At 44.9% G+C, this 25,921-nt stretch overlaps 1 protein-coding gene across 1 annotated transcript; it reads left to right on the top strand.

The window, feature by feature from the left end:
* The first annotated feature begins 3,316 nt into the window (after window positions 1-3,316).
* Window positions 3,317-23,134, top strand: LOC133359548 (E3 ubiquitin-protein ligase TRIM39-like). The gene is made up of 6 exons (XM_061577986.1): window positions 3,317-4,025; window positions 4,638-4,733; window positions 10,130-10,363; window positions 11,703-11,725; window positions 12,113-12,216; window positions 22,460-23,134. Exons 1-6 carry the CDS (start codon window positions 3,450-3,452, stop codon window positions 23,005-23,007), a joined length of 1,581 nt encoding a protein of 526 aa, XP_061433970.1. The 5' UTR covers window positions 3,317-3,449; the 3' UTR covers window positions 23,008-23,134.
* The last annotated feature ends 2,787 nt before the right edge of the window (window positions 23,135-25,921 follow it).

Below are 25,921 nucleotides of genomic sequence, written 5' to 3' on the forward strand. Positions count from 1 at the left end.
GGAATCATATTCTTAGGTTTTTTCGGTAAAGTCACGTAGGTAAAACATCAAAATAAATGAAAATAAAATAAAATAAAAACAAAAATCACGACGTTTCGGAGGCAACACAAGTCCCCGTCTTAATTCAGCCACATGAAACTCCGACCAAAACCATCACGTTACCATACATAGCAGGCGTGACCAAAAAGATCTCCAAAATTCTAAACAAACATAAGATCCAAGTCCGATTCAGTACAGTGCATAAAATCCGTGATCTGATTCCATCTGTGAAGGATGTCGTTCCTGACTTACAGTATCATGGAGTCTACAAATTGATTTGCATTTGTGGTGATTGCTACATTGGAGAAACGAAACGTCATGTTTCTGATCGTGTCCGCGAGCACAAGTCAGATCTGAAACACGGCAGAACTGATTCTTCTGCCGTTGCCGATCATTGCTACAACTCGGTGGGCTCTCATGAAATTGTCTTTTCCGAGACCAAGGTTCTCTGCAAACCTCCCGGCTACCATCAAAGGTTTGTACACGAAGCCATACAAATATACAAACACAGACATAATTTCAACCGTGATGATGGGTACAAACTTAGTAATCATTGGAAAGATGGTATCAACCACGCAAAAAAGACTTAATTACAATTTTTTGGACCATCTTATCTGACAGGCACTATTTTACTTTACTTTACCGAGTGTTAACATCCCCAGTTATTTTTTAACAGTACTCTCTTCATTGTTCAGCCAGCATTGGTATAAACATGGGCATTTTCGTTCTTTTGTCTATCATGTGTATCAGACCTCCCCTCCCCCTCTCTGTCCATTGTGTTGACGTGTGCAGTAGTTTGTCGCTTGCGCACAATCGCTTCCACGCCGTCGCCCACCCTTTTGGCCCCGCTCCCCCTCCCGATACGTTCCATTCATTGGCTACCACATTCTGATGAGCTCCCCCCTCCCTCTCCTCCCCCCTCAACTCGCTTTTAAGGGATTGCATCTTGAATCATTGCCTCACTTGATGCAGCTAATCTGGCTGTGACGGTCCCACCTGATGACGGGGACTTGTGTTGCCTCCGAAACGTCGTGATTTTTGTTTTTCTTTTATTTTATTTTCATTAATTTAGATGTTTTACCTACGTGACTTTACCGAAAAAACCTAAGAATATAACATGTGATAATAACAAATCGCGTTACCGGTATCTGCTTTGATCCACATTGCTCACCGTAGCTGTTGGGCTGTTCGGAATGTACCACTCACTCAGCGGGGGGGGGGGTAGCAATAATTTCGCATTAACTTTTACTTTAAAACATAATACACGAAGCAAGTTACAGCATTATAAAATCACTGTAACTGTTATTATACAATGATTAACAAATTACAATTTGAATCGACGGAATATGGTAAAGTTTTATTCGTAACATTTTGAAATATGACATAGAATCACCCCTGTGGTTGTCAATGGTTTCTCTCTCCGTGGGTCATCGCGGACAAATTATTTTATTGAATTATAATTCAACTTTAAAGTATATTTTAAACATGTTATTGTATTTAAACTTTTAAATATAGAAACACTTTTTTTCGTGTAAACATCCCCGATTGTAAATGTTGTTTTGGCCAATCAACAGGCGGGAACAAGTGAGCGTTAGCGTGACACACGCACACACGAACTCTGCACTTGTATTATAATAGATGGATGAGTTATCAATGTGTCTGTGTTTGTATCTTAATGAGAGAGTGTAACTCACACCGCTGAGTAGCTAAGCGAGTGCGTGTTCACACATTCGCGTATTATCACTGCGGGGCAGCTACAGCACGAAGTGGATATTGCACGGAAACGTGACAATCGCAGTTGACCGAGGTTATAAAATATAAACTTTACTTAAATAAAAAATATTGATGGACTACAACTTATAGGCAAGAAAAGACTTATCGACACTTAACGTGGATGCAGAAATGAAAACGGAGGGGGGGGGGTGACAATGAGGGTACCACGGTAGCTAGGGGATGTTAACTACCTCGCCTCGTATGCAGGAGGTCGTGGGTTCGACCCCGATCCTGACGCCTGCTGCTGCTATTGTATATTTGGAGTTGTCGGTGTCTCTACTCCCGTGATCGCGTGGATTTTTCTCCGTGTCCTCCGGTTTTTTCCCTCCACATTTAAAAACACGCGTTCAGAGTGTTTGGCTGCTAGACGTTTCCACGTGATAAGCCACTTCGTTGAGCTGCCATTTGTGGCCAGGTCGCTTCTGAAACAGAGCTACTTAGCTCGAGTTGGGCTTTGACTGGTAAAATAAAATTAAATATTTTTGATAGAATCGGCCAAACTCAGCAAGTCCAGGATGTAAAATATTCACATTAACAAGAGGTGATGAATATTGTTTAGGTTATGAAGATTTACGCATAATAGGAAAATGTACAGTGAAAGTCAAATAGCTAATAAGCTTAAAAGAATCACGATGTTTATTTAGCCAAAGGCTGTTCGCTATTGTAATGCAAGGCCACCCACCCAGGGACCCAACCACTCAACCGGCACGCCGTCCCAGCCACCCTTCCTCCCTCCCTCACCGCCTGCTTGGCCACCCTTCACACCATCCTCTTACCCATCTGTCTCCCCTCTCACCAAATAACCCCCCCACTCACTCAACTACCACCACTCACTTGCACCTTAGATTATCACGGTTGACTACGTACGGTGCGAAAGAAGTTCAACATACACCATCCACCCAGAATAAACGGTGTCGTAGGAATAAATAAACAAAAAATATTTGACAGATGAACAGAGGTCGCATGAAGCCAGTAGTTAAAATATTAGTTGATAAAGGTGGAAGACGATTACAGACTCTGAAGCTTAAACAAACAGTCCTTGCAAGAAAAAAATGAATAAAGACACAGATGGGAAAAAAACTAGTTAACCATTACATCAGAATGTTTGTACAAGGAGCGGTTCCACTGTGTGCAATGCACACAGCCTGACCCGAGCAGGTCAATCAGCCTGTGGGATAAACCATTATCGCTGTGTCCTGGGTTGCTGCTGCTGGGTTTTGTTTGTACAAATATATCAATTGAGTCCAGTCAAAGCTATGTATGTACGTTTAACTTCTTCCACACCGTACGTAGCCAACCGTGCTAATCGGAAGTGCAGGGGAACGACAACTAAACACAAAAAGCAGTTTTAGCTAACACAGTGCGTGACTGTAACGCCACGTCTACACAAGTGAGCCCAGCCGCCGTGTGGAACATTCCAGGGCGTGTCTCGAGGTATTTATAACTTAACTGCAGGTGAAGTCAGTTCATTTCCTTGTTCGTCTCCGCGGTGTGAGCTGCTCACACAGCGTCTCCTGAACAAAACACACCTCGTCAATGGTAATCAACATCTCAAGTTATTATAAACATAAAGTATTTTTGTTGAAATATATTCTCTGAGCCACAGTGAGAAACTACTTTGGGTGCATCCTCGGGTCATGGCGAGCGCAGCTCCCGCTGAGAACGTGGACCGTGAGTTGACCTGCTCCATCTGCCTGGACACGTTTGACTGCCCCTCCACGCTCAGCTGCGGCCACTCGTTCTGCCTCCAGTGCCTGGAGGACGCCTGGAAGGAGACAGACTCCTACTGCTGCCCGCAGTGCCGCAAGACCTTCCCTCTACGACCCGAGCTAACCAGGAACGTGACGATCGCCAATCTCATAGAGCAGCTGCGAGTGACTGAGACCATGGCTGCTGCTGCTGCTGGTGGTGTTGTTGTTTTTTGTGACCACTGCCCAGAAGGCAAGACGCTTGCAGTGAAGACCTGCCTCAAGTGTGAGATGGCCTTCTGCAGGGAGCACCTCGCGCCTCACCTGGAGAGAGCAAAGTTGAAGGACCACGTCCTGGTTTCACCAGATGTGAACCCTGAAGAACGCAAGTGCAAGAGGCACAAACAGGAGCTCATATTCTGCTGCAATCAGGACATGAGCCTCGTGTGCACAGTCTGCGCCTTCACTGGAGAACATCGAGGGCATGATGTCGACACGCTGGAGGACGTGCATCAGACACGGAAGGTGAGGCCCACATGCCGACAGTGAGAATCACTGAGGTGCAGCAAAAAAAACATGCATTGAGATTATTTGGCTGTTATACATTTCCACATGATAAGCCACTTTATTGAGTCATAATTTGTGGCCAGGTCGCTTCTGAGAAAATAAATTAATACCTCGGTGGGATTTGCCTGGTAGGATGGGGATGGATTAGTTGTATGTTATTGGGTGATTTGTTTACCTTCCTTGTACTTTGCACTACTCTCTGGTATTTGTATAGTTTGTTGTTGTAACGTTCTTACCCACCTTTACTGGACATGTGAAAATGAGCGTTATAGCTCATCTGATTCCTCCAATATAAATACATTTACTGATTCTGAAACCTCTACACGAACTGATAAAAACTGTCACCTGGGATTAATAAATACAAATCTCAGACAACGAACATCACCGTGTGTTGATTCTCTCTCCACGGTCCCTTGCGGTTTAGCCTTTTTCAGTCAGTTCAGGCTGGCTCCCTCACCACTCTTCTGGTTGCAATTATAGAGCCATCACTGTGGAGGGCTCTATGTGGAGTGGGGCTAAGAGGGGACGCTCAGGGAGTGGAGTCTCATTTGGTGACTTCGTCTCTTACAGAGTGGAGTCGGAGAGGAGTTGCGAGCGGTGGAGGAGGAGAGGATGGAGGCAGAGAAGTGCGTGGAATGGATGGAGGCCGCTCGCAAGGACGTGCAGGTAACGCGTGTGGACTCTGTGACCTGGTGACCTCTACCCTGCGTGGAGTCTCCCTGTGAGTTGCTGTGGAGTTGACATCACTGTGAGGCCCACTCCGTAGACTCAAGTGAACTGTTAGTCTTGAGTCAGTGTGTAATAACTGTGCAGGATATTGGATAATTATGGAAATGTGTGCTTGAACAGTAAACAAATGCAACGTTTATAGAAAAAAAACGTTCGTACCTCGTGAGACTGCAAAGCACCTCGCAGGATAACTTAAATGGCTTGCAATGGCTGAGGTAAAATAGCACAGTATGGAGCAACGACTATAAATTAAACGAGTGAAGATGACGATTAAATATGACAGGAATTATGCGTTAAATGCTAGAATAAACACAAGAGACGTGACTTCAAGCGAGTAAAGGGGATGCTGGAAAAACACGTTTGTTCTCATTACACGAATCCCACTCAAAAGCAGACACAACGTCGAGTCAATGACAATTTCAAACATTGTAAATGTAATGTGCGCACGTCGTGATGCATTAGTGATTAACTCTTTTGGAGTCGTACATGTTAAAGGTAAGGATAATTACAAAATTGCGTCTACCTCTAATGCCTTCAACGATATTGCTATGTGCCTGTTTATTTTGGCGCATGTATAAGTATTCATTGTAAAACAAATCCTCTTGTAAAACAGGGCATACAGTCAGCTGGTGATATTAATAATTTACGTAAAATATCCATGTTGTGGAGAATATTAGTAACAAAAACAAATAAGCAGATAATTTGTCTCCATCATATACCTGCCTCTGTATAAATTATGAGAAAAATGTACACATTCCATCAGCCCTACTAAGTGGGAGTGCATCTTTACAAAAGTATTGATTCCGCAGTCTTCTGGGAGTGCATAATTTTGTCAGCATTGATTCAGTAGAGGCAACAATAGACTGGTTTATGTATCATAAATTTGCGTTCAACTTGGATCCATATCATAGAGAGACGGTCCTTATCTATAACATCTGGCAGCTCACCTGCATTTTATTCAAGCAAGCCTGACTCTGTATATCAAAACCGCTCAAGAGTTTTTTTGTACTGAATGAATACAGGCAGACCTAAATTAGCACGACGCCGTAGAACACTCATTCATTATAGCGCTCATGGGCCTGGAGAACATTTTTACAAAAATATAAAATCAAAACATCTATCTAAATATTAACGGCTAAGGATGACTGCAAAATCTCAGCTGGCTTCCAAAGACCGGTTCCTGGACTGTCTGCTTTGGCTCCTAAGACGGTGTTTCAGCTCTGAAGACTATGGAGGAAATATCCACGATGTATTTTGTGAAGTAACATTTAAGCAATATTTGTGTCGCCTTATTCAGTGTAAAATTTCAATGGTTTGAATAATTTTAGATTTTATTTTTTATTAAAGGTTTCATTACAACTGTTACATACCTCATCAAAATACCAGGATGGCAATATCCATGATGTATATTTTTGAATAGTTAAACGTAATTATTATTATTTGGTTCTTTTCGGTTAAGTCACGTCTAAAAATAAAATAATAAATTAAAATAACATATTACGACGTTTCGATTGCAACACAAGCAATCATCATCAGGCATAAAAGAAAGAGCAACAAAAATCTAACTAGAAAACTATAGACAGACATACAAGCAGACAGACATCACAACGGCACACAGAGAGAGGACACAAATCGGCACAAAGAGAGGGGTCGTTTCTATGACGGTCCCTTAAATATAGAGAGGGGGGGCGGGGACGGAAAGAGGGAGGGGGCAGAGAGAATTAGCATATCAATGAGTGTACGGCAACGTGCTGCTGTTGCAAGCAAGATGACAACGTGGAACGGGCACGCAAGCTTGAAAATTAGGAGACAAGCACACGAAAATTAAATAACCTAGCAAAATATCGAAATGTGATGTAATACAACACAGAGAGTCGGTTAACACACAATTAACGCATAACCTGGTTGATATGCTAATTCTCTCTGCCCCCTCCCTCTCTCCGTCCCCGCCCCCCCCTCTCTATATTTAAGGGACCGTCATAGAAACGACCCCTCTCTTTGTGCCGATTTGTGTCCTCTCTCTGTGTGCCGTTGTGATGTCTGTCTGCTTGTATGTCTGTCTATAGTTTTCTAGTTAGATTTTTGTTGCTCTTTCTTTTATGCCTGATGATTGCTTGTGTTGCAATCGAAACGTCGTAATATGTTATTTTAATTTATTATTTTATTTTTAGACGTGACTTAACCGAAAAGAACCAAAGAATAATTCCTGCAGTCACGAAAGCTCCTAAATTAAGACGTAATTATTATCTTTAATACACATAGATAGATGGCTCCGACAACGATGCTCTTTTAAAATAGATAGATGAGATGGTCGGGCCCTCATAACGTGATAGTAATGGATCGAGGTAGGCGACTATTACAGACAGCGGAGAGAAGATGAGACATCAGAAGAAAAAAACCTATGATTAAACACTGATCGAAATCTACATGCACAAAAAAGAGCAAACGAAACAACAGAAGAAGAAAAAGCCGACAATTAAACTAAAATATATAGAGAAAGGAAGCCACAAGGAGAAGATTAAATAGTGAATTTCCCAATGCCAACAACCAAGAAATATATGTAGAAGTCGATGAACTTAATATTGTTAATACAACAATTGAATAAACATTATGTAAAGCAATATATTGGACCGTTGAACTAAATGCATCAAAGAAATAGACAAAATGCTGTCGTGATGGGAAAGTTTTTATCTGGAACCTTTAACAGAAGCACATGAACTATTAAAACAAGTTATTGACAGAAGTAACACCAGAAGTACGAAATGACTGAGATCATATCAGAGACTGAAATTCTGCTGGAGCTTTTGCATCAATGGGAGCTGAAATGAAGGCACCTACTGGACATGGACCTTACTGTTTGAGAATGCACGGTCAAATGTATCATATGGTGTATCCATCATACGCAACACCGACAATAAACAGGATATGGACGTAATAATAGGGGTTTTTCCCTTTTTTCTGGCAATAAAACTGAAAACTTATTACAAGGATTCATGTCTGCATTAACCACAATACTTGCAGTCAAATACAAACAAAAAACACACTATGATAATATATGCATTGTCCTTGAAACTGATTGGTCCACACCAAGGGACGGCTTTCTTTTGAGCCTCGACCCAATTGGTGCTCGACCAGAGGGATCCATACTCTTTGGTTCTTTCGGTAAAGTCACGTAGGTATAAAATAAAATAAATTAACTCACGACGTATCGGGCGCAACACAAGCACAGAAGAATTCCCTCATCAAAACACTACTCCATAGGGCCCACTGCATTTCTGACCAACACCACCTAGCCAGTGAACTAGAACACATACACCAGGCCCTTAAGATGAATGGATATTTGCACCGCATCATCCGCAAAGTGATTTCTCCAACCATGGAGAAACAACCACCTGAGATGCCGATCAAAACCATCACGTTGCCATACATAACAGACATTACCAAAAAGATTTCCAAAATCTTAAACAAACACAAGATCCAGGTCCGATTCAGTACAGTACACAAAATCCGTGATCTAATCCCATCTGTGAAGGATGTCATTCTTGACATGCAATATTCGGGAGTCTTCAAACTAAGTTGCACCTGTGGTGATTGTTACATTAGTGAAACGAAACGTCATGTCTCGGACCGTGTTCGCGAGCACAAGGCAGATCTGAAACACGGCAGAACTTATACCTCCGCCGTGGCTGACCATTGTTATAACGCTGTGGGTTCTCATGATATTGTTTTTTCCGAGACCAAGGTACTCTACAAACCTTCGGGCTACTATCAAAGGTTTGTTCATGAAGCCATCCAGATATATAAACATAGACATAACTTCAACCGAGAAGATGGGTATATATTGAGCAATCATTGGAAGGATGTTATTAACCAGGTTAAACCTTAAATGCTTTATGGTGTTGCCTTCATATCCGCATCTCCCCTTTTGCTTTTGCTCCTTTTGCCCTTTGATCCTTTCTAGCTGCTCTTCATCCGGCAGCACTCCCCCCCCCTCTCCTCCCTGGCCCCTCCCCCCACCTTTCTTACCAATATAACCTCGTATTACGGGAGTCCTTCTACCCACTTCAAAAGTTGTTTCTTGCTGTGGTTGTTCCACCTAATGACGGACACTTCTGTTGCGCCCAAAACGTCGTTTTATATCCACGTGACTTTACCGAAAGAACCAAAGAGTATGTTCACCATCTGTATTAATTTTTGGTGCTTTTACCAATACCCCAATAAATCTCTCATATATTGGTCATACGAAATTAATAACCCTGATGGGAACGCATTCCCATATATGCAACGGTATGACACCTTTTAGCGCTGATTCGATAAGCGCTCACATCTTCAAGAAGCATATTGAGCGTTTAGCGAGTTCTGCCTGGACTGATAAATAACGCAGTCCCAAAAGGCCATGGGGTCAATAGATTATGTACAAAATACTTTTATTGGTGATGTGCAGAGATAAATCTACGAAGAAGGTGAATCATGTGCTTATTTGTTTTTGTAAATAATTTACAGATCCTCACAAATACACTTCTGGATGAAGATTCCGCAACATCGTGTTGATCATTGAGGCTAGTTGGCCATACTTAGTTGCGTGGGTCAATGCAGGTTGATGAAGGTAGAGTTAAGCACTGATTCATATCTCACTCATCACGCAGCTCCCTAATCGTGTAGGAGGCTGGGGAGGGATCCCAGCCTAGGCTGAAAGGCAAGGACACTGCAGTAACGTGGGGATAGTATCAGCAGCGTGGAGGGACGCGTCACCAAACCTAGTTTTAATATATGGTAATTTTAGAGAGAACAGGGAGGTACTTTTGAGGTTGCGACTGGGAATTTGCCGAGTTAGGAGGTCCTTACATATTTGATTGAATTGTTTAAAATGAATCTTAGGATGAAGACAGCCCAGTGGTGGTCTCTAAACATATCCAGGGGGGATTAATTGGAGGTGATACAGAGGTTGCAATAATGTGTTTCATATGGAGGCATCAAGGTCAAAATGGCCAGCCAGGTGGTATAATGAAACAAGAGGCTAGGCGGTCAATGATTTCACAGGAGTCAAAGATGCGGAGGATGGCGGCTTGGACTATATCAAGATGGAGCCGAGGTGAGACAATGTATTTATTTATAGAGGATATCGTTTATTAAATCTTACTGGCGATATTATCAATGTGAAGGCCAAGATAGCACCTAGATACCTGAAGTTATCGACCTATTCAATGAGATGTGAGTCCAAAGACATAACGTGGAAGCAGGGAAATATAGGTTTCGAGAAACCAGAAAACAATGTAACTTTGGTATTAACAGCATGGAATATGACTTTATAGAATATCACACGCCCTTTGCAGGATTCCATGCTCCAGACCAAGGCTCACATCTCAGGTGAGTTCACCCGCATGAGGGTGACGCTGGATGAGGACGAGAGGGCAGCTCTGGATCGCGTGGATGTGAAGGGGCACGAGCTGCTGTCCTGGATCGAGGAGAACATCGCTCATTACAAGCGCGAGATCAGCGACCTTCAGGCAGCAGCCACGCGCCTGCGCGCTCTGCAGGAGGAGAGGGACTCGCTCACATTCCTGCAGGTAGATCACTCAGGGATCCAGGGCGAGTGCCCCAGTTCGCGTGTTCATTGCATTTGTAATGAGAGCCTATGTCCGGCTCACGTGGTGATTGGCTCTGCCGGTCCAGCTCTACAGCCAATGGGGGGAGAGCCGGGGAGCATGGCCCTGGCGTGATCGAGGGATGTCAGCGAGGATGATTGGTTCTGCTGCTCTTGGCCTCAGCCAATGGGAAGAAAAGTCAGGGGCGTGGTCCCGGGAGTTGATGGAGGAATCTGGAACATTCAGCGCAGGCTATTAAGGATTGGCTGGAGCGTACCACGTGACCCAGGCATTAAATCAGGGAAGAGCCGAGGGACACGTGGTCAGACAAGGAACGAAGAGAGAGAGAGGTCACGCGCGAGTGGGGCTCCGAGTGCCACATGGCGGTGCCTCTCTTGCGATCTGTCTGCCCACTTCCCGTTGCCTGCCAGCAACGGGGAGTGCTTGTGAACTGAGAAAAGTAAATAAAAGGACCGATTCCACAAGCCGTTGCCAGAGTGTTATTACACATTTGTAAACATGGCACATGCATTGCAACACAAAACACAAGATAACGCCACTTACATTGTCAATACAAAATATAGCCCAAGGGTTCTAAAAGTAAACATAGAGTCAAGTTCACCCACTGGAATTTGTATATTGTAATAAAAATAAAAACTACCGCTGAATTTGAAAATAATAAATATACGATTAACACGCAAATCCCTTGAGTTAATTGGTTGGTAATATATGCAGGCATTGACATTAAAAATTGTAACATCATCATCCTGTAATGTACATAAGATTGAGGCCACTTGACAATACATTTAAATGATAAATTTAACCAAATGTATACCAATCATTAGTAATGCTGATAACGGAAGGGCTTTTAACATCAGGAAAGCCAGAAACAGTTATATTTCAGCACTGACATCTTATGAATCTTAGAAAGTTGAAACCAATCCCGAGATTGCTTGCCTTAACAATTGTTAACCCTGCTAAACTATGGACTCTGGTAACGCAATGCTCTGGGTGAAATTCACTCTCGCAGTGGATAATTATTTTGAATATTGGTTCACAATCACTGCAACTCGATGTCCAGTGCCACGGACGCCTCTTGCCATAATATCGGACACCGAGTGGCAACAGTTTTAGAGGCCACACCTTGCTGATGAGAACCATTGATTCATAACGAGTCCACGGCTTTGTCTTGATTACAACCAACAACACTGGGATATGCGAATGGCTGAGCACAGCCCAGCTCATCGCGTCTACCAATCACCGTGTGGTTAACGTGGCTGGAGGTGAACTGACTCGCGCCCCCTGTGTCTGACTCATGCAGGTTCACCTGAAAGAGACAAACCGGTATGGAATCATGAACTCGCACAAATAAACACACGGGGTGACTGACGCATTGTGTGGAATATGGGCTGCGTGACGATGATGATGTATGATGATCATGCTGTGTGATTATGCTGTGTTATGTTGTGTGATGATGATGTGGCATGATGCTGTGTGAGATGATGCTGTGTAAGACAAGGGTTGTGTGATGATGTTGTGTGCTGTGATGCTGTGCGCAATGTTGCTGTGTGTGATGATGCCTTGTGTGATGAGGCTGGGAGTGATGATGCTGTGTGATGATGCTGTGCACAATGTTGCAGTGTGTGATGATGCTGTGAATGATGATACTGTGTGTAATGATGCTGTGTAAGACACGGGCTGTGTGTGTCACTGCTGGTTCTGATCTCACAGGAGAGATGCTCAAAAGGGAGATCCACCCTCATCTCCCAGCGAAGAAGACATCGCCACGATCAGCGCCCTTCAGGGAGCTGTGGTCAACCTGCTGGCGTTCATGTGTGAGTTCCACGGACTCTTGACACGTGTGCATGTGTGTTATTGTGCGTGTAATTGTGTCTTTTATGTGTGTTGCGGATCGGTGACATAGTGGTTACCATGCTACAATATGAACCTGGCAACACAAATTCGATTCCCGTTCACACCCCACACCAGTGACGATTTTCTGAACCAGTCATGGTTCTCCCCGAGGTCGACTCAGCCTCATATGACTACCTGGTGTAGTGTGTTAAACCGCCACTAGGGATACAAAGGTGGCCTGATGTGGCGCTGGCCACTCACCCCCTCGTGTGCCATACCGGCCTTAAAGTGCCACTCACTAATAACAATTGCCCTCCAGCCTGTTTGGCCCATACGGGGGGTCTGGTAATTGTCTGTTTGTGTGCATATGTGTAGATGAGCAAGAGAGAGTACAGATGTGCAATGATGATGGGTTGCTCTGTGCACTGAGCTACAAACATGGTCACCTACACGTGACTCACGGCCATGGCTAACATCAATGTTGAGTGGATTCAGAACCAATTCTGAGCCTCTCCCAGATGAAACCTTGGCTTAAACGAGTACCGAGTACGTTCTGTAAGCATCAGCACTGTGGACACAAAGGCGGCCTGCAGAATTCATATAGTGAAATGGCTTTTATAACTACATCAATATAAATTTAAATAATGCTGTGGCTTGGCTTTCTAACACACCGGCGTGCTGTACTAGTGACGAATTGGCATATTCTGTTTACGTGACAATCCTTACTATTTGTCTGTGGCGGGTGGTGGCGGGTTTTAATGACACATTTATATATTTACGCGATCTAACCCCAAAAGCCTCTATTATGGATTATATAAAATTAGGGTTGATTGGTAATGCCCAAGGATCATACATCCAGATTAAGACACATTGAAGATTTTTATGCTTCATGTCAACAGCCTGATGCTCAGAGAGGCAAACTAAGGTATTTTTAGGATTCTTAGGTTCTCCAGTTAATGGCTGAGGCTCACAGAGCGAGACTAATGCATAATCTTGGTCGACCTTGTCTATCACCCCACTGCACGTGCAAACATCAACTTTACGACTGTAATGTATTCATTAGACAATATATAGCACACACACGAGTTTATTTCACTATTACATACGCTCAATTGATATTATACGTGTGTATTATCCAGTGAGGATGCTGTTGGCCAGAGTAACCATTGTAGCAGGTGAAACTACGAGTATAAGTCTTGTCTGTCATGGATGTCATCATCAGACTCGAGAAAGACTACATCACTGTAGTGATGCGTATGATTCATTGTTAATGATGTAGGCTCATATCCAGACTAAGGCAGCCTAAGGATTCTCATTATTAATTCATAATGCTTGAGGCTGCTATATCCCTACTAAGGCATCTTAAGGATTATTGGGGTTCTATGTTAATTTCCGAGGCTCACAGAGCCAGACTGAGCTATCGCTGTGGCTGACCACGTGTATGACTGTGCAAACAGATACATTGCTATTGCCCATGTATTGTAATACCTCTAAGTTCACATACAGCACACACACGAGTGTAAAGGAGTATTGCTTGAGCTCTATTAACCCTACACGTGTGTATCATTGAGTGAGGATTCTATTGCTTTTCTGCGTGTGAGTGTTTTACACAGAGACACAATGTCTGATATTCTTAGATTCATAATTTGTGCTTGAGGCAGCGTGATACAGACTCAGACACAGTTAGGATTCTTAGGGTTCCGTGTTAAAGTCTGAAGCTCTCAGCATCAACGGCACTGAGTCTTTGACACACACAAGCTATGGCTGATATTCTTAGGATTCATTACACTGTGTAATAAAAAAAAATGTCCCTGGGTAGTAAGTGTTATTTTCTAATTGCGTATACTTCAAAAGTACACAAAATGGCTATTATTCCACACAAACTTTGCTTTTGTGACCAGGACAGTGATATTTTTAAATTTACATATTTTCAATGAGAATTCCAGATAGATTCAGTGCTGAGTAGACTTGTAGTAACTTCTAGAACATTCTAGAACTTTCCAGTAATAAAAGCCCACCAGTTCAGTTTAGTTCCAGCTACCTAAGTGGATACATATCTGCATTTTTCTGAGATGGCATCAAGAGGCTGCAAGCATCCGGCAGACGCATTTTGCTATGTTTGCGGCCAATTTTACAAGACAAGAGCGAAAAAGTACTCTGTGGAAGCATCTGTCAAGATTTGTGAGGCCTACAAGGTATATTCCAGCATGCCTGTCAGGGATCAAGACAAACCCTGGGGACCTCATTTCACCTGCGAGCAATGCAAAAAAACTCTGTAAGGTAAGATGGACGATTGTTGCTTGGAATTTTATGGTATGTACTTTGTTTTTAAAAAAATCATTGTAAAAGTTTTTTTTAAGTTTAAAATATTTTACAATTTTCAATGTTATTGAAAAAATATATCATACATGAAAAATGTTGCGAGAATCTCTTACACATTAGTAATGGGTGAAATAAATGTATTTGTGTAGGATGGTACAGAGGGGAAAAGAGAGCCATGAAGTTCGCTATCCCAAGAATTTGGCGGGAACCCACTGACCACTCAAGCAATTGCTACTTCTGCATGCTGAACCCTTCCAAACATCAGACTGGCAATAATGCACCTGCTATTACGTATCTGGACCTTCCTTCATCCATCGCCCCGGCGTCACACTGCCATGATCTCCCCATACCCACTCCTCCAGAGAGAGAGCAGCCGTCTTTAGAAGAGAGCAGCAAGTCAGAGAGTGAGGAAGATGTTGTAGATCCAGATGACAATTTCAGAGGTGGAGCTGAGGAGAGAAACCCATACTACCCTAACCAAAAAGACCTCAACGACTTGATCAGAGATCTTGGTCTCACCAAGTCCAATGCCTGAGCTTTTGACATCTAGGCTCAAGCATGGAAACTTGTTGGATGCAAGTGTGCAAGTCGCAGATCAGAGGAAGCGTCACCAACCTTTTTGCAGCTTCTTCACCCGTCAAGATGGGCTCTGCTTCTGCCACAATGTGACCAGTCTGTTCGAGGCAATTGGAATCGCATGTAACCAGAATGAGTGGCGCCTTTTCCTTGACATCTCATCCAGGAGGCTCAAAGCCAGGCTGCTCCACAATGGTAACAAGTAACCGTCTTGATTTAAAGCTTTCGTGACTGCAGGGATTCATATTCTTGGTTCTTTCGGTAAAGTCACGTAGAAGGGAAATAGTAATAAAATAATAAAAATATTCAAATAATATTGCTTTATATTTGTATTATTTTATTATTTCCCTTCTACGTTACTTTACCGAAAGAACCAAGAAAAATAAGTACCCGTCTCTTCCCCTGGCTCACTCGGTGGACCTCAAAGAGGGTTACAACAGCATCAAGACCTTGCTGGATGCCTTGAAGTATGATGAGTGGCTGGGAGGTCATCGGAGACTTCAAACTGGTGGCATTCCTGATGGGTCTCCAAGGCGGTTTTACCAAGATTATCTGCTATATTTGCCTTTGGGACAGCAGGGATACCAAGGGGCACTACCACAGGTAGGACTGGCCACAGCGGACCAAGTTCTCTGTTAGGAGGAACAATGTCAAGTGGGAGCCACTGGTGGACCCCCGGAAGGTGCTGATGCCACCACTGCACATCAAATTGGGCCTTATGAAACAATGTCAGAGCTGTAGATAAGGTTTCGGTAGCCTTCAAGTACCTTCAAGACTTCTTTCCTAATCTGTCTGAGGCAACGGTCAAAGCCAGTGTCTTCGTCGGACCACAGATAAAGAATATCCTGTAGTGCAATGAATTCCCCAAGAAGCTCTCTAGTAAAGAGAAAACGGCATGGAACAGCTTTGTCGCAGTGGTTTGGGACTTCCTGGGCAATCACAAGGCCGAAAACTTAGTGGAGCTGGTTGAGACTGGCTGTAGGATGTCCCTCAAAGTCCAAATCCTTGATGCTCATCTTGATAAATTCAAGGAGAACATGGGAGTGTACTCGGAGGAGCAAGGCTAGCACTTCCACCAGGATATACTGGACTTTGAACGCCACTACCAAGGACAGGATAACGAGAACATGATGGGTGACTACATTTGGGGGCTGATTCGTGAAAGTGATTTACAGTATAATCGTAAATCTCGATAAACTACTCACTTCTAAATCTTTTGTAGTCAGTTTTTATGTTACTTTAGTATAAATACATGTTCATTTCGATTCATATGTTGTTTTTTGCTGACTTCATGTGAACAAAACTACACAAATTCGTCCGTTTTCTAAATTGAAAATAGGTAAATTTCTAAACATCACTGTCACAAAAGCAAAGTTTGTGGGGAATAATAGCCATTTTCTATATTTTTAGGTATAAGCAATTAAAAAATAACACTACCCAGGGACAAAAATTGTGTTACATAGTGTTATTGGTGCTTGAGGCAGCGAGATACAGACAGCTTAAGGATTCTTAGGGTTTAGTGTTACAACCGGAAGCTCTCAGAATCAAAGGCAACGTTAGGTTATATTAGACAGTGTGACCAAGGCATAAGCTGAGTTGCCCGTGTAAATCACTACACAGGCAACAAGTTAATTACGAAAGAACACATATCAATGAATACCGTTACGTTGATATAGACAGAGATCCCTCGTATAGCCTTAACAGACTTTTGGGGCAAGTGCTGTTGTTGAGCTCCTATGAAGGCCGGCATGGCACACGAGGAGTGGGTGGTCAGCACCACGCCCGATCCGCCTTTGTCTCCTGAGTGGCAACGTTAACACACCACAGTATGTACTCATTTGAGGCTCAGTCGACCTAGGGGAGACCCAGGACCGATTCCGATAATCGTCACTGATGTTGACCGTGAGCAAGAATCAATATCGGGTCACTGTGCTAAGCACTGCGCTACTGCTCCCCACGTCCATTTATCAATGTTCATGTATAGCGCACACACACGAGTGTACATCTCTACACTATCACACACACACACGAGTGTACATCACTACACTTTCACACACACACACGAGTGTACATCACTACACTTTCATCACACACACGAGTGTACATCACTATCTCTCTTCTTCGTCCATCAAGTTGATGATGACCATGGCACGTTTGTCATTTTGTTGGGTTTTGATGAGTGCACAGATGGCTGAACAGGCCAATACGAGCCCGGAATTCTCTGTGGCACACTGGACAGGTCAGGGAGGATGTAGAGCTCTGAGGTGCAGCCACAAGTCCTTCCTTGATAGATTTGCGCTGCTGCCTCTTCAAGATAGCACAGGAGCTTCTCCTACTCTCACAGAGGACTGTACCGTCCTGTACTTTGCTTCACCTGGCAGGTCGGTCCTGTGCTAAGGGTTCCCAGCTTTTCAGGTCGAATCCAAAGCTCTTGAAGGAAGCTTTAAAGGTGTCCTTGTAGCGCTTTTTGGGGCCATCTTGGGCTCACTTGCCATTCTTCAGCTCGTAAAAGAAGACTTGTTTTGGCAGTCTCGCGCAGGGCATTCTGGTCACGTGGCCAGTCCATCTAATCTGTTCCTTCGCAAACAAGGTGTGGATGCTGTGGATATTGGCCTTGCTGAGGACTTCCGTGTCAGGGATTCTGTCTTGCCACTCGATCCTCAGCAGTTTCCTCAGACAGCTCAAGTGGAGATGCTTCAATTTCTTGGCATGGCGCTGGTAGACTGTCCTGGCTTCGCACCCATACAGAAGAGTTGGTAAGACAACAGCCTGGTAGACATTCAGTTTTGTCTCCTGCTTGATGCCAGTCCTTTCCCATACTGAGTCACGTAGACGTCGAAAGGCTGCACTGGCCTTGACAATCCTGATGTTAACTTCACCATCTATGTGCACAGCGCGAGACAGAGTACTACCAAGCTAAGTAAACTTGTCAACGGCTAAAAGCTTTTGCCCATTCGCAAAGATGGTGAGCTCAGTGTAGGCTTTCCCAGGAGCAGGTTGGTATAGGATTGCAGTCTTCTTTGTGCTGATTGTTAGGCCGAAGTTTTTACAAGCTGAGAAGTGGTCCATACTGTCCTGTAGATATTTATTTGAGCCAGCAGCCAGAGCACAGTCATCAGCAAACAAAAGTTCTCGAACAGTGAGTTCCTCTACTCTAGTTTTGGCTTGCATCCTCCGCAGATTGAATAGCCCACCGTCAAAACGGTAGATTAAGCTAATCCCAGTGTTGTGGTTCTGGAATGAGTCTTGCAGCATAGCAGAAAACACCATGCTGAAGAGTGTTGGCGCTAAAACGCAGCCTTGCTTCACCTCATTTGTAATTGGGAATGGATCAGAGAGTTCTTGCTGGTCTCTAACGCTGGCCATCATGCCATCATAGAGTTTGCGCATGATGCCAATGAACTTGTCTGGACACCCATACTTGGCCATGATCTTCCATAGGCCCTCCCGGCAGACTGTGTCGAATGCTTTTGTTAGATCAACGAAAGCCATATATAGATCAACATTTTGTTCTTGGCATTTCTCCTGTAACAGCCGGGCAGTAAATACCATGTCAGTGGTTCCGTGGTCTTTTTTGAAACCACACTGACTCTCAGGTGGACAATTAGGCGGTTCAGAAGGATTCTTGCCAAGATTTTGCCAGCGATTGATAGTATAGAGATGCCTCTATGGTTGTCGCAGGCCTTCCGATAGCCTTTACTCTTATATAGATGGCTTATAGAGGCTACCTTGAACTCCTGGGGAACGGCTTCTAATTTCCACAGAGACAGGAAGAGGTCGGTCAGTTTCTCGACTAAGCGAGGCCCTCCAGCCTTATAGATTTCCGCTGTAATGGCATCGGACCTTGGAGCTTTGCCTGATGAGAGGGGGCTTATGGCTTTGCTGGCTTCCTCAATGGATGGTAGAACAGCAAGGGAATGGTTTATTTCAACTTGAGGCAGTCTCGCAATTGCCTCCTCATTTATGCATGATGGCTGGTTGAGGACTGTGCTGAAGTGTTCAGCCCACCTTGCAAGTATTTTGTCCTTCTCTGTGAGGAGTGTTGTTCCATCTGCATTCAGGAGAGGTGAAGTTTCTTAGTGTTGCGGACCATAGACCTGCTTGAGTGCATCATAGAGGCACTTTGTGTTGTTACTGTCAGCGTAGGACTGAATCTCTTCAGCTTTTGCGCACAGCCAGGTGCCTTGCATCACTCTGAGTCTCCGCTGGACAACCCTGCGAATGTTGAGGAAGGCAGTTTTCTTTAAGATTGAGCTGCTGCCATTCAGATACGCTTTATGCAGGCAATGTTTTTTCGTCAAGGATTTCTGCATCGTTCTCATCAAACCAATCATGATGTGTACGTATGGGAACACCAAGTGATTCAAGGGCTGTAGAATGCAACACGGTCTTGAGAGCAGTCCAGTCTGCCTCAGCGTCTGTATGCTCGAAGCTTAGAGACTCCAGGTGATGGTCTAGACTCTAGAGCCTCAACAAAGGCCAGTCTGGTGTGTTCCTGTTGTAGGCAAGTGATGTTAAGACGCTTGACACGTATTTTTCCTTATATGCGTCTGTCAGGCTCAATCCGGATGTTAAGTTTGGAGATGATGAGACGATGGTCAGTCCAACATTCAGCACCACACATTGCCTTGGTCACCCTGACATCGTGCCGGTCGCTCCTCCTCACGATGACGTAGTCAATCAAGTGCCAGTGGTGTGAACGAGGATGCATCCATGAAGGTTTCTTGCGCTTTGGTAGTTGGAATATCGTGTTGGTGATGAGCAGGTCAAATTCAGAGCATGTTTTCAGCAGCAGAAGACCATTGCTGTTACATTTTCCAATGCCATGTGCACTTATTACTCAATTCCATGATTGATGGTCACTTCCAACTCTGGCATTGAAGTCACCAAGTATCAGGAGTTTGTCAGAGCTGGCTGTGGCAGCAATAATGACTTCCAGGTCATTATAAACTTGGTTAAGATCTCGTCACAGTTGGTCATGGTAGGGGCATAGGCACTGATGATGGTGGCCTACTTTTTACCCAATAGGTGGAGCTTTAAGGTCATTAGACGGTCGTTTATACCCTTGGGTTGGCTTGCCAGTTGGTTGACCAGGTGGTTTTTTACTGCAAAGCCAACACCAGCATCACGTCTCTCCTCCTGGCCTCGTCTGCTCCAGAAGAATGTGTAACCTGCACCCACTTCAGTCACTTGTCCAGTATTGGCCAGTCGGGTCTCACTAAGGACAGCAACATCCACATTATATCTGGCTAGCTCTCTGCCCACGAGGGCGGTGCGTCTCTCAGGTCTTTTTAATCCAGATGTGTCAATCAAAGTGTGCACATTCCAGGCGCCAACAGTGAGTGGTATCACGTTGGTCTTTTTCATTTTATTTGTTTTTCGACCGCAAGTATGGGATCCTGCCAGCTGCGGTAGGCTGGCCAGGATGTTTTGAAGCAGGCAATGTTTAGGGTACCTTTTCTAACCCTTTCCTCACTATGGAGGTGAGCAGTGTGATCCTGAATAGGGCTGCTCAGTCACTCAGGGTGCTGCCGGACTTCACTGCTGCTTCGGTCCAGTGAGAGAACGACCAATATCCTGAGCCACCTGCGTGCAGGTTTGCGGCTACAGCTTCCATCATATCAGTGCCTGCTGCTTCGTCGCTCACCCATCGCCACAGGACTTGGATAATGACGATGGTAAAAAGTGCCATGACTTGCGCAAAGAACTTGGATTTAAGTGAGGGTGATTTGCGCAGCGTCAACCTCACTCTCTCGAACAGCCGCATCTGTACCCAGTGGCAAGACGTAGTCAAGATGAATGGAGATGGTCCTGGTTGCAGTGGAAGGTCCAAAGATCCTTTTGGTGAAATTTCCTCCACCAGGGGTTCCACATGCCCAGGCTCAGACAAGCTGAGTTTTCCGGATTAGTTAACCGCCACCCGGGGTTCAGCGTTGGCAGCTGCTGACTGTACCGACTCACCAGGGATGTTGAGCCTGGTGTGCGCCTACGGTAGCAACTAGAGGGCCGGCCCAGATGGAACTAGCCTGAGGCACAACTAGCTGGTCAGACACGCATCACTACACTATCACACACACACGAGTGTACATCACTACACAGTGGTGGATCATCTGAACCGGTCGTGGGCCTCCCCAGGGTCGACTCAGCCTCGAATGAGCAGCTGGTGCGGTATGTAAACGTCACCATAAGAGAGACAAAGGCGGCCGGGCGTGGTGTTGGCCAACCCCAGCCCCTTGTGTGCCGTGCCGGCCTTCACAGGTGCTCACCAACAGCACTTGCTCCTACAGTCTGTGAAAGGTGACACGGGAGATGTTTGTGTTTGTTGTACACACAGAGACGCTACGGCGGTGTTGATATCCACGCTGCTGCTGCGATCCACTGCCTCCGATGGGCACTACGGCACAGTAGGGCTGAACGATTAATCGATTTCAAATCGAAATCGCAATTTGAAACAATGCGATTAACAAATTGCAAAGGCTGCAATTTTTTTGCGATTTGAAAAGTCCTATTACTTTCTTATTTGAATAGTTTCATTTTTTATTATTATAACTTAATTTACTTAATTTAACAATTGTTCTATGTTTGATCGTTCTATTTCAATTAAAACATTTTTATAATTACATGTTGGAAGCAATTCATATCGTTTAAGTTCTCTTCCTCGCATTAGAATATATAGAGCAGGTCATATTTTGATGGTATAATGTGGTAATGCTCCATCAGATGTTTTAAATCTATTACAGAGTGAATATTGAACTGAGGCTTGACTTAAAAAAATGTATTCCCAAATCAAATCGCAATCGCAATATCTGTCAGAAAATCGCAATTAGAGATTTTCTCCAAATCGTGCAGGCCTAGCGCACAGAGCGCCCGCAGTGCGCCCCACCTCCTCGCACCTCGCAAAGTACCGCAAGGGCTGGGCCTGGGCAGGGCTCGCACGGGCGGCTACCACCCTGCCTAGCAGGTGCTATAGGTTGTGGGGCTACATGGCGGGGCAGCAGGTGGCGGGGCAGACAAACGCACCGCTGTACTGTACTTCTGTCCCCTCGCCAGCCGCGCCGCCTGCCTTCGCCAACGCGCGGTGACCGGCGTGGTGAAGTATGGTCAAATATCCCCCGCGGCCCGCACGGTCTAGGGAGGCCCTTATCCAGCAGTGGATTGACAAAGTGCCCGTTGCATGTCATCACACCGATAGCTACGCATTACAACGTTGTATAACAATGCTCATTATGAATTGCTCTATTGTAGTGTACGTGCGTGTTAGTGCACGAGTGCTATTGTTATAGTGGTGCTGTTGTTACACGGCTACTGTGATTATCGTTACTGCAGACGGATGCTCACCGACTCTGGACCCAAACTCGGCCCACAACAACCTCCAGATTTCCTCGGATCTCAGGACGGTGACACAGACCGCTGTCTCCCAGGGTCGCCCCGATCACCCACACCGCTTTGATGCCTGGTTACAAGCCCTGTGCTCAGAGAGCTTCTCGTCGGGTCAGCACTACTGGGAGGTGGACGTGGGGGGTGCGGCGGGGTGCTGTGAGGTTGGAGTTGCGTACGGGACGATCGCACGGAAAGGGAGTGGTGAAGAGTGCTGGCTGGGAGAGAACGACTCATCCTGGGTATTATGTAAAGATAACAACAGCTGCTACGTGTATAATGGTGGTGTAGAGACCTCAGTGCCGGTGAGGGATCTTCCCCGGAGAGTCGGGTGTCACCTGCACTGGGAGGCGGGGCTGCTGTCGTTTTACCGCGCCGACTCCATGGAGCTGCTGCACTCCATCCACCACTCGTTTAGTCAACCGCTCTACCCCGCACTGTATGTGGGTGATGATGGTGACTCAGTGAGGATTATGGATCTAAGTCGTGCGTCCTGAGAGCACGGAGTGTGAACAGCGCAGAGAAACGGGCACAACGCACAGACTCACGCACGCAAAGACACAGATCCCCGTGTAGCCTTGACAGACAGTTTGGGCAAGTGCTGTTAGCTAGTAGCACCTAAGAAGGCGGACACGGCATTCGAGGGGGTGGGTGGCCAACACCACGACTGACCCGCCTTTGTCTCCCCAGTGGTAACGTTGACACACCACACCAGGAACTCATTTGAGGCTGAGCCGACCTAGGGGAGGCCCATTACCCGTTCACCAACACTATTGACGATTATCCGATTCGGTCCTGGGTCTCCCCTAGGGTCGACTCAGCCTCAAATGAGTTCCTGGTGCGGTGTGTCAATATTACCACTGGGGAGACAAAGGCGGGTCAGTCGTGGTGTTGGCCACCCACCCCCTCGTGTGCTTTGCCAGCCTTCATAGGTGGTCGCTAACAGCACTTTCTCCTAAAGTCTGCGAAGGATATACGGGGGATATTTGTCTGGGTGAGTGGGTTGGTGTGTTTATGCCTTTCTGTGTCGTTATTGTGTCGGAGTCTTCGTGTCTGTGTGTATCTTTGTTATTGTCTCTGTGTCTTCGTGTCTGTGTGTGGCTGTGTCTTTGTCTTTGTGTCTGTGTCTTTGTGTGTCTGTGTGTGTCTGTCTTTGTGTGTGTCTGGAAATGGTGCTTGCCACCCACCCCCTCGTGTGTAACAGTGCCGGCCTTCATAGTTGTTACTCGCTACTTACAGAACTTTCCCTAACAGTCTGTTAAGGCTACGTGGGGGATCTTTGTCTTTTATTGTATAGAGGGGCATGTGCGTAGTGTGGGGTGGAGCGGTGGTGCAGTGGTTAGCGCACTAGTGGGGAGGGCGGGGGGAGCCAAGCTTCTCTCTGACGTCACCGTCCCTCGCACCGCGCGCCGCGTGGCGCTCAACGCCGAGAGGGCGGAGCTCCACCGCGGGCGTGCTGGGAACACGCGTCACGTGACGCTACGGGGTGACGCGCGCCATCCCCTCGTGGTCACTCGCGCGTTGGGTGATTAACCCGGGGTGGGAATGGGATGGCATCACTAGGGGGGGGACTACTCGTAGTGTGTGTTGAGCGTCGATGGGCAAAAACATTTTGTTATAACCAGGGGTCGAGGGCCTCCTCCACCCACACAAAGTAGTTTTATTTTACAGGGCATAGAGAGAGAGAAGCTACTCTTTTGGGTCTTTCGGTAAAGTCACGTATAAAGATAAAATAAATTAAATAATAGCATACGACGTTTCGATTGCAACACAAGCAATCATCATCAGGTATAAATGAAATAGAAACAAAAAATCTAACCAGAAAACTATAGACAAACATATAAGCAGACAGATATCACCAAGATACACAGAGAGTGAGTAACACAGGCACAGAGAGGGGGATCGTCTCTGTGGCGGGGTTTTAAATAGACAGAGGGGGGCGGAGGCAGAGAGATGGAGGGGTTAGAGAAAAAATTAACATGTCAATGGGTACGGAGACGCGTGGTAGTAAAGTACGCAAGCTGAACATTAGGAGAGAGGGAGAAAGAACACACTAAATTAAATAACCCTTCAAAATATCGAAATGTTACGTAATACAACACAGAGAGTCGGTCAACACACAATGCATAGCCTGGTCGATTACATATTTCAAAGATTGCTAAGTTAGAATTTAAGTGTGAAAATTCCAAAGAAAGACAAAACATGAAACAAGAGGAACGAGACACACAGACGTAGCAGAATATAAGAACGACAAAAAACGAGTGGATACAGAAAAAGTACACTAGATACACAGGCAGAGAGAGAAAACAAAAAACCCAGAGAGAGAGAAAAAGATAAACTTGGAACTTCCCCGTAGAAGTGGTTCAATCTTATAAGATTGTTTTCTCTCTCTGCCTGTTTATCTAGTGTACTTTTTCTGTATCCACTCGTTTTTTGTCGTTCTTATGTTCTGCCCCGTCTGTGTGTCTCCGTCCCTCTTGTTTCATGTTTTGTCTTTCTTTGGAATTTTCACACTCAAATTCTAACTTAGCAATCTTTGAAATACGTAATCGACCAGGCTATGCGTTAATTGTGTGTTGACCGACTCTCTGTGTTGTATTACATAACATTTCGATATTTTGCTAGGTTATTTATTTTAGTGTGTTCTTTCTCCCTCTCTCCTAATGTTCAGCTTGCGTACTTTACTACCACGCGTCTCCGTACCCATTGACATGTTAATTTTTTCTCTAACCCCTCCATCTCTCTGCCTCCGCCCCCCCTATGTCTATTTAAGGCCCCGCCACAGAGACGATCCCCCTCTCTGTGCCTGTGTTACTCTCTCTCTCTCTGTGTATTTTGGTGATATCTGTCTGCTTATATGTCTGTCTATAGTTTTCTGGTTAGATTTTTTGTTTCTATTTCATTTATACCTGATGATGATTGCTTGTGTTGCAATCGAAACGTCGTATGCTATTATTTAATTTATTTTATCTTTATACGTGACTTTAGCGAAAGAACCAAAACAGTAATTCCTGCAGTCACGAAAGCTCCATATTTAAGATTGAGAGAGAAGCTATTTTCAAACCTAGTAGGAGGGCTTTCGCCACCAATATTTTTCGTAATAAAGGTTTGTTTTAATCTTGATTTGAAGCTTTCGTGACTGCAGTGATCCATACTCTTTGGTTCTTTCGGTAAAGTCACGTAGGTATAAAATGAAATAAATCATGACGTTTCGGGCGCAACACAAGCGTCCGTCATCAGGTGGGATAATGACGCTTGTGTTGCACCCGAAACGTCGTGATTTATTTTATTTTATACCTACGTGACTTTTACCGACAGAACTAAAGAGTAAAGGTTTGTTTTGTTCAACGTTTTAATTATCTTTGGACCTCCAACCACAACCTTCGTTTCATGGAATAACGCCTTCCTCTG

This window comes from Lethenteron reissneri, chromosome 65, assembly GCF_015708825.2.
Source record: "Lethenteron reissneri isolate LAM-NWPU_2019-01 chromosome 65, ASM1570882v1, whole genome shotgun sequence".
Classification (NCBI taxonomy): Eukaryota; Metazoa; Chordata; class Hyperoartia; order Petromyzontiformes; family Petromyzontidae; genus Lethenteron; species Lethenteron reissneri.

Excerpts from the sequence above, each read along its gene's own strand:
- LOC133359548 (XM_061577986.1), top strand. The coding sequence starts at position 3,450 with ATGGCGAGCGCAGCTCCCGCTGAGAACGTGGACCGTGAGTTGACCTGC. Across the intron at positions 4,026-4,637 it reads ACGTGCATCAGACACGGAAG|AGTGGAGTCGGAGAGGAGTT; the intron begins GTGAGGCCCACA and ends CGTCTCTTACAG. Across the intron at positions 12,217-22,459 it reads CAACCTGCTGGCGTTCATGT|ACGGATGCTCACCGACTCTG; the intron begins GTGAGTTCCACG and ends TCGTTACTGCAG.